Consider the following 8935-nt stretch of genomic DNA (forward strand, 5'->3'; position numbering starts at 1 on the left):
AAATCTCGTTTAAGAATGTGGAAAATAACACTTGGTTGTTACAGCTCAAGTCCAGACTAAACCCCAATCTATCAGCAATATATATATATATATATATATATATATATATATATATATATATATATATATATATATATATATATATATCTTTTTTCTACAGATCTCCCATCTAGCCCGGATAATCATAAAAGTGTATAAATAGCAGAAAAAGCTAATATGGCTGTATAGATTTATTTGCAACTAGTGCAAACAGTGTGTATATAAGTTGTGCACAGCCACCGACATTCATATGTGTGTGCAAACTGTGCCAAATTTCCAGAAGTGTGGAGTCCCAAAGCAGAGCATTTCGGGATAGTATCCTGTGCCCCTGATGAATGAAACATCCCATCAGTTCTCAGCATGAAAACGTTGACAGCAGATTGAAAACAAGTGTCCTTGCTTTTTGCAAACTGGGCAATTCTGATGTTGTTTATCACTCAGATCTCAGAGACAGCTTTCTGAGACAAATGGCAGACTGAATGGATGTGGAGGAGAGCAGCAGCCAGCCCTGCTAGGCTGAGAGGAGATGATGGGTGTGCATTAGGGAGTATGACCAAACTGCCAATGGTTTATGCTGACTCTCCTGCTATCCATCTACTACAATCTGTAACTAATCAATCTAAAGTTGGAGACAACAAATATAGCAAATCCAGTACAGTTGTTGCTCTGATTGTGCTTTTGAGAAGTCAAACTCCTTGTTATTTTTTTTAACATAATCTGTATCAGATTTTAGTGAATATGTTCCAAACAAGTTAAAGGAGAAGCGTCACATCTAAACCACCTCATAACATTTTCCCCATTGCTTGCATTTTACAGGTGAACCACTAAAAACCCACCTTTATGACATAATTTTCACCGAGCAGCAACTTAAAAAGTATTTCCTGTCACTGTCAAGACTATGTCCCTTATGAAAGCAAAAACAACTGTCAGTGATGTTTTCAACTTTTTGTGTTTCATGGTTGGTGACTCACTTAAGTACAATTTGTGTGAAACCTTAATTCATTTGGATGCTAAAGCTGCCCTCCTCTCACCCCACAAGCATCAAGCCTCATTTTCATCTAAATAAGAATCGATCTATCCCGCTGTGTGCACCATCTTCCCTTACCAGCAACTCTCATGGTCACAGCCCTACATTTTCCCTGTGCTTCTCCGTATGCTGTGCAGTCGCTCCCCTGAATAAAGCCACAAGGAAAATCCACCACAAGCCACTGGGGGATTGTTAACTCCAGTGCAAAGTTGTATTGCGTGGAAATAATCTGGTTTCTTATTGCTCCAATTTAAGCATATTTGTTAATTAATCAATAGGTCCAAAAGATTTGGTAGAAGGCAAATGAAGCCTTGACTGACTGGTACAATGTCAAAGCTTCGTTCTGCATCAGTGACCAAGCCAAGCAAGAGATGGGGGTGAGTCACTGTGGGGGGGGAGGGGCCTCCTTCTCTATGGTCAGGGGACACTGATGAAGTGCAATGGATGCAGCACCAAACAGGAGTAAGTGTGACAGAGGGTGAGCCTCTGGGGGTTGTGTATAAACTAAAGAATGTGGGCAAAGAAAAAGAAAAGAAGTAAAAATAACATTAATAAGTTTGTTGGTCTTTTAACTCTTGTTTTTTTATATATATTAACATTTTCAACAGTATATTGTGAAAAGCATTCCCAAATGAAACAGGGTTATTTTATCCTAACCAGACGTACACTTTCAGGGGATTTAACTTTGAGCTTTTATTTATTTATTTCTATTTTTTGCATTTTTGATACTTATGTTAATAATGATTAGGGTCAAATACCTAAAATGTACTACATGGTCTAAACCCTTAAGTCCTCATAGTCCACATATGTTACCGAGGGTGATACCCTTTGGCTCAGTCTGGTAATCCATTATAAATTAAGGTGACTGCCTTTATTAGTTTATTTCATTAACAACAAACAGGGAGCTTAATTTACAGGAAGGTGGCAACGTTTTAGCAACATTTGTTAGTCATTAGCTACTGGTCTAAACAGTTTCAGGATTTACAGATAAAAACGCATTTAATTAAGCCCAAAAGAATAATCTGCTCAGACAATTCACCACCTTTAATATGAATTGGTGAAAAGATAGCCACTGCCACCTGCTGGTTAAAAGCATGTATAATTTCCCACTTTATGAAAAATAGTTAGATTTTAAACCATAAAATTAACAGCTTTCTTTCTTTACAAAACAGGACAAGAAAAACAAACAAAAATGACAAAATGTAAAAGCACTTTTTTTTCCTTTTCTTTTTACAAATGTTAGACCAAGTCGTACAGAGGCATTATCTTTTGAGGACAGATTGGTTATGTAGTTGCCTTTTTTATAAGTGCCGACATCAGATTCGGAAGGTTTGACGACAGGTCTTGGAATCCCGCCTCCTCAGCTGGAAGCGAAATAAATACAAAAAAAAAAAAATCAGTCAATGTTTTTCCACTAGATCAACACAGTATGAGTCAAAATATTACAAAAACAATAATGGGCGAGCAAACTCATTACCTAATTGGCTGCTTGTCGTTTTTACTAAAAGTTGTGATTGGTCCTTGATGGCAAGTAGCTGCTGTATTATTTTACACTGGGTGTCCATCTATAGATGAGAAGAAAAAATAAATAAATAAATAACATGATAGTGACATTTTATCAGATCTGGTGCTTTGAAAGATTTATAGCTTAAGAGTTTTCTATCTGATAAACAACTAACACATTAAATACAAGTGCGTATACAGGGTTAGCACTGTTTCACTGGAGCAAAAAGGTCCTGGGTTCGGATCCCATCAGGGGTCGTTTTGCTTGGAGTTTTTATGTCCTTCCCCTGAATGCATGATTTCTCTCCAGGTCCTCTGGCTTCCTCCCACACTCCAACATGTCTAAATTTCTAAATTACCCTTAGGTATGGCTGGGGCAATGTGACATAAAAATAAAATCTCTGATTTTATTATACCAAATCCGATTAATCAAGTTTGTTTTCCTCCTTTTTGTCTCACAAAAAATAAATAAAATACATTATTTTAAAAACTTGCTTTTATGTCAAGCATTTTGTTTGGGATTTGACCTGAATTCAAAGTGCAACTAGACCCTTGCTTGTAAAACAAGATGGCGGCCCGGCCATTGTAAACAATGAAAATATAACAAAATGTTTGCTGCTAGTGGGATTACACAATGTTAATACACAACAGGCTTCACTTGTGTAACTTCAAACTAACTAAAAACAAAATAAGTAAATGAGTAAGTTAAAGTGCCTCGTATTATGGTAAAAAAAAAAGTTTCGTCTTGACAATATATTTTCCAAAACATAATATATATATTCAGCATTGCATGCTGTTCTCTTTACAGAAGCCCAGTGACTGCATTGGCAAAATAAAATCAAGATTTTCCAAAACTTAAATCTTAAAAAAAAAATTGTAACATTGAATTAATCGATTAAATGGATTTATCGCCCAGCCCTACCCTAAGGTGTGACCCTGGGTTTACAATGAATGTGTGCGTTCTGCCAGGCACCCTATTCCACCAGGAGTGTTTCAGAGCAGAGCTCCTCTGCGCGATTGGACTCGGATCAAGCGAGGATTGCGTCATCGTTCGATAGTAGTGTTCTTATAGGCTGTAAGTATTGTATAAAATTATGTGATTTTCCACCTCCTAGATAAATGTCTCGTTTTCTATGGTGTCAAGTATCAAGTGAGATCCTCTGGTGGCTTGGTGCTGAAGCTGCAGGTAATGACGTATTGATGTTTCAGAGCAAAATGCGATCTAAAGTCTACAAATGTAGTATTTTACTTGTAAACTTGACTGGATCCACTTTACTTTTCTTCAACAGGGTTTATACAGGAATTGCAGAGTTGAATTTACTACCTTTTATTCCTACCAACACAAGATCGAGAAGCAGCCTATTTTGGAGGGAGTGGTGGATTCACAGCCATGTACGATGATGTCCCATCTCTCACCCACGACTAAACTTTATCCTTATTACTTGAATTTTAAGAAAATTGTTAAAACTTTTATCTGTACAAGTTCAGCATTCATCAGCTGATACCATTTAATACTACTGTCAGACTGAGAAAAAGCGAGAGAGAGCATGCTGTGGAGAGCGAGATGGCAGAGGAGAACCAGACAGCGAGAGAGAAATAGAAGAGAGAAAATATGGACAGAGAAACGCACTCCCTCTCACACAGACAGGCACACACAAGCCGTGTTTTTATCACTCTTTTTAATGCGTATTTTTGAAACATCACATTAAAAAAAGGTTGATGGAAAGACAAAATTCTAATTAACTCACTAAATTTCTTTAAAAAAAAGTGTTCACGCTTGATCGAGGGGATTTATACTTTTTGGAAAAACAATAAACGTACTAAAGAGGAGATGGAAACATTTGTCGAATTCGCTCTGATGTAGCGAACATTTACCTAACATGACCGATCAGCTGTTTCTACCGTCGGCATCTTCCTGAATGTTCCCATAATGCTTTGAAACAGGGCTGGAAACAACAACGGGTGCGTTTGGACCAACAAAGAGACGCAAGCTTTTCTTAGTCTCATCCGTCAAAAAGAATAGCAACACATTCATTAAAGCCTCGCTCAATTAAATTATCAATGGTCCGTGCTAGTTAGCAACCTCTACTTCCTGTTTGTTACAGCATAATGTCAACATATGAAGAAACGCTTCGTGCCACCTGGTTAATTTGCAACAAACCAGTAGATGGAAACACACCTGATTTGCATTTTCTTTTTCTGGGACTTTTTAAAAATATGCTGAAACTTCGAATGAGAATTGGATGGAAATACGGCTGCAGACACAGAGTGTAAAAGACAGATACAATCAGAAAGTAAAAAAGATAGGAGACAAGCAAGAAACAAATAAACAGCAGTGTTTCCCCTAGGAATTTTGTCTAGGTGGGGCAAAGATTTTCCTTCCACTTAACTTTCCATTACTATCTCAGAATACAGCTTTAAATGAGCAGACAGCTTCTGTCTCTCTCCATTTTTACCTTATTTATCCATCTTTCGGTCTATTTTTGTGTTTCTGTCTCTATCGTGTAACTTTATACATGGTTATATCCTGAAGGCGTCTTTTCCTTCCTACTTCTTGATTGAATGAAACTCTTTAAATCTTGATCTGCTCGAGTTTAGAATAACATTTGAGTGTAACTTTATTGAGGGTTTATTTAATTAGATTTGGATTTCTTTCTGATCCATTCATGTGATCTACAAAAAATGGTTATTTTTGTTTCCAGCAGACAAACATTTGGTGATGTGCGACAATTGGAGCCAACTGTAATTTTGTAGGACACCTGAAAATGACCATAGAGCCATGCATTTGTTGAGAACGTGCTGTACTGAGCGTTAATGTTTATGAATCGAGTTTAAGCAGAAGCGATTATCCTCATATTTTATATTAATCGGGTCTAACTACGTTGGCTCAGGTCCTGTCATGTTTATGTAGTAATAAATAATAGTTTATTAATAAAATCTCAAATTTTTTCACTTTAACATGTTTTTTTTTTCACGGTATATAAAACGTGTTTGGATCTACAAATGTACCTTTTGAAATAATTTATGAATTTTAATACATTGCCTGAATCCACAGCACATTAACTATTTTTTACCAAAACAACTGTCATCGGAGGCACAGAGTGAACGAGGTGAATACGGGATTGAAACTGCGTGTGAATACAATTCAGGTAATTGTTTTAATGCAACAGTTTCAGAGAAGGAAAAACAAAACAACAACAAAAAAAAAATTGATATTAAAACATTTCATCCTGCTTTTAAAAATCAGGGCGGGATACGGTTGCAATGAGGGAACAAAGGCTCTCCTCTCTGCACTCTTTGCTCTGACTACAGGCGGGTTTCAAGACGAGGCAGCATCAGCTGTCTGTCTGTCTCTGAGACAGAGCTTGGAGAAGTAGGAAGGTGCTCACAGCAGCGCTTGTTGTTCTCCCAAGACAATAACTGAAGAACGATTGTTACTTTCATTGGAAGTCACCGATAACACAGAGGAAAGTCGCTAGATTTCACTTAAAAAAAAAAAAAAAAAGGTTGCTGGGTCTGAAAAGTCGCTAAATATAGTGAAAAATTCACTAAATTGGCAGCAGTGACCAGGTGCTTCCTCAGATTGAAAGTATTCCCACCGCTGTTCTTGCACTTTGCTTCTCAAATATTGCAGAGAGAGTAATCTGTGTCACATTTTGGAAAGTGGAGCCATACTTTCAACCCCTTTTCTATCAGCCACGCTTGCTTTGTTGGACATCTTCCACTCCCTCAGTGTCAGAGTAATGCGTTTAAGCACTAAAACATGGTACTGTTTGATTTTTTTTTACGTGAATCGGTACCCGGTAGTACAGACGGGATTTGGTCGGTGCCTATAAAAGTACCAAATTTGATACTCTTCCTTACACCATGGATGTGCAGCTGACAAATCTTTAGCAACTGAGTGATGCTATCAAATCAATGTGGAGCAAAGTTGAATGCGTTTTGTAGAATTAAAGCAGTCCTGAAGGCAAAAGGGGATCCAAACCACTTGTAGCAAGGTAAATTAGCTGGTGATTGTATGGGTCGCAGTTTTGCACAGGGAAGCAATATTTCAAATACACTATTGCAAGCCTACTATTACTATGACCTTCAGTTTAAGACTTAGGGTATGAAAGCAAGAGGCTACAACTTCTAAAAATATATGTAGTGACAAAATAAAAATAAAATAAAAAAATCCAACATACAGTCATGGCCATAGTATGCATCAAGGGTCGTTGCCTACATAGGACATCATGGTAGTTGGGTTTACTCTGTATGACAAGGTACTGCGAGGAGTGGACAATGGTCGTGGAGTTTAGAGATATGCCCGTCTCCTTTCCCATCTCCACCATCCTAAAGTGAACATCAACACATGATTAGCACAGATTTGAGACAAAATTGAGTCACTCACTTGTAATAGAAGTTCTTAAAGAAAAGAAAATGTAAAATTACTTTTCCAGTTCCTCTGCTTTACTCTTGTGTTTGTTTAGGAGTGCCTCCCAAGACTCACATTCAGTCTTGAGCCTAAGACAAAACCAAAAAACATTACCAAATCACATATAGGGCCCCATATGATATTTGTAATTATTCTGCAAATAAGTATAAATAGTATATAGATACTAGAAGAGAATAACTTGCCTGTTGATTGCTTTCTGGACATTTTCCTTAGCTTTTTGCACAGCTGGTTGACTCCAACTTCCAAGGCAATAAGGGAGATGCAAATGCAAAAAAGACAGAATCATCACGAATAACACTGAAAGTAAAGTACAAAAAAAAAGATTTAAAAAAAAAAAAAGCTCTGCATACCTTGCTTGAGTTGAAGAGAGTTCATGTGGTTCACGGATTACGTTTTTGGTCAAGCATCTCCACTCCATCTTGATGTTTTCAGCTACACAAACAAAACAAAACAAAACACAAAACCTAACATGAAAGAATTATTTAAATGGAAGCCAATTAAAATACAGAACATTATACAAAAAACTGCTAACCTTGTTTTTTAAAGGACTCGAGGGAAGCTTTTGGCACAGACTCAAGTGAATTTTGAGTCCTTTCAAGTGCCATCTAAAATAAAAATAAAAACATTTAAAAACACAAATTATTATACATTTGTGACCATTTAAATGTATTTAATATGTATTCTTTATTTACAAATTTTTGGTATTTTTATGGATCTACTTGTGTCTTTTATAAAGTTATAATAATCATATTCATTCTGTTCAGTTTATCTACACTAGGTTTGTCATGTTTTAGATTTTGATTTTAAGATGTCATAGTTACTTGTTTTGACCCTAATTTTGTTAACTCCTTTTGTGGCTGGTATTGCTAGCCCCTTTTCCTATTTCTGAGAGAAAATTTGGGAAAAAATATTGACAAAAAAAATTGTTCTCTATCATTCATAACATCTCCAAATCCTCACAAAATCGTTTAGGAGTTGATACCGACAAAGAGATAAACACGATCCATTGGATTTTAATTGGTTTCGGGGGGAAATTAATTAAAACAGTTTAAATAATCCACAATGCACTTGGTTTCTGCAGCTTCACTGAACACAGCCTACCTCCATGGAAGCCTCGAACAGCTTTTCAAGTCTCTCTTCTTGGGATAGTGATGGATTTATGCTGTTGCACAAAGCTAGAGCAAATTCATTGAAATTGTTATCAGTCCTGCACAAAACTAAACACCAGTGTTTTAACTGTGAGGATAAAAATAGGTGTGGTGGGAAGGGTCTCTCACCCTCATATGGGTTGGGAAGAGCGGGGAGGGAGCGTCGGGTTATGGTGGCTCTCCTCCAGGATTTATTCTGTTTAGAGGGGTCTCTGATTTCTGTCTCCGTGTGTAGTTTGATCGGCTCTGACTGTTCCTCTCCGGAATCTGTCGTCTGTGATGGGGAGTCTGTCCGGGAACACTTGAGAAGGGGAGCGGAGTCGGAAATCGGGGAGGAGCATCTTTTCTTAGCCGTGGAGGGGTCCTTGGCGTGAAAAACAAAGCCAGTAACTCTTCATTCGGGGTTTTAACAAATAATAATAACAGCTGCTATAGACCACAATAAACGCGTTTATTTCTCACCTTAACCGAAGTCTCGTTTCCATCGGAAGGTCCGCAGCTAAAGAACAGGAAAACAGATCGCTTATGTATTTTATGCAGAGCGAAACAAAACTCTCACTAAAACATGACAACAATATTGTTCGTTTAAAATTACCTACAGTATTACATTAGTGCAGTTGTTTAACGCAAATAAGTTTTATCAGGAGTTTAAAACCAAACAAAATACAGACCCGTCTTCATGTTCTGTCTTCTTTTCCGCCATTTTAATTTCAAATACTGGCTCTCACGGCGCGCGCGCCCAACAGACCAAACGCATCCTTTAACGTTACGGAGAATCATGGG

The 8935-nt window shown here is 37.3% G+C and overlaps 1 protein-coding gene across 2 annotated transcripts; it reads right to left on the bottom strand.

Annotated features, from left to right (window-relative positions):
* Positions 1 to 1922: 1922 nt before the first annotated feature.
* Positions 1923 to 8900, bottom strand: LOC105931989 (kinetochore-associated protein DSN1 homolog). 2 transcript variants are annotated; one of them, XR_004932995.1, is made up of 11 exons: positions 8824 to 8900; positions 8615 to 8651; positions 8282 to 8516; positions 8106 to 8179; positions 7537 to 7609; positions 7355 to 7436; positions 7187 to 7243; positions 7001 to 7072; positions 6792 to 6901; positions 2544 to 2631; positions 1923 to 2430 (listed from the first exon to the last, which is right to left on the bottom strand). XR_004932995.1 is itself a non-coding variant. In XM_036148505.1 (11 exons), the coding sequence occupies exons 1-11, from the start codon at positions 8853 to 8855 to the stop codon at positions 2351 to 2353; spliced, it is 978 nt and encodes a 325-aa protein (XP_036004398.1). In that variant the 5' UTR covers positions 8856 to 8900; the 3' UTR covers positions 1923 to 2350. The 2 variants fall into 2 exon arrangements, 1 of the variants encoding a protein (XP_036004398.1); XM_036148505.1 differs by having other exon boundaries at positions 6754 to 6901.
* Between the last annotated feature and the right edge of the window lie 35 nt (positions 8901 to 8935).

Source organism: Fundulus heteroclitus, chromosome 16 (genome assembly GCF_011125445.2).
Source record: "Fundulus heteroclitus isolate FHET01 chromosome 16, MU-UCD_Fhet_4.1, whole genome shotgun sequence".
Classification (NCBI taxonomy): Eukaryota; Metazoa; Chordata; class Actinopteri; order Cyprinodontiformes; family Fundulidae; genus Fundulus; species Fundulus heteroclitus.

What these genes read in the sequence shown, in the direction of transcription:
- LOC105931989 (XM_036148505.1), bottom strand. Translation starts at nt 8,855, where the DNA reads ATGGCGGAAAAGAAGACAGAACATGAAGACGG. An exon ending in TCTTCCCAACCCATATGAGG is followed by an intron (nt 8,180 to 8,281) that starts GTGAGAGACCCT and finishes AATTTGCTCTAG; the next exon opens with CTTTGTGCAACAGCATAAAT. An exon ending in AACGACAAGCAGCCAATTAG is followed by an intron (nt 2,431 to 2,543) that starts GTAATGAGTTTG and finishes TTTCGCTTCCAG; the next exon opens with CTGAGGAGGCGGGATTCCAA.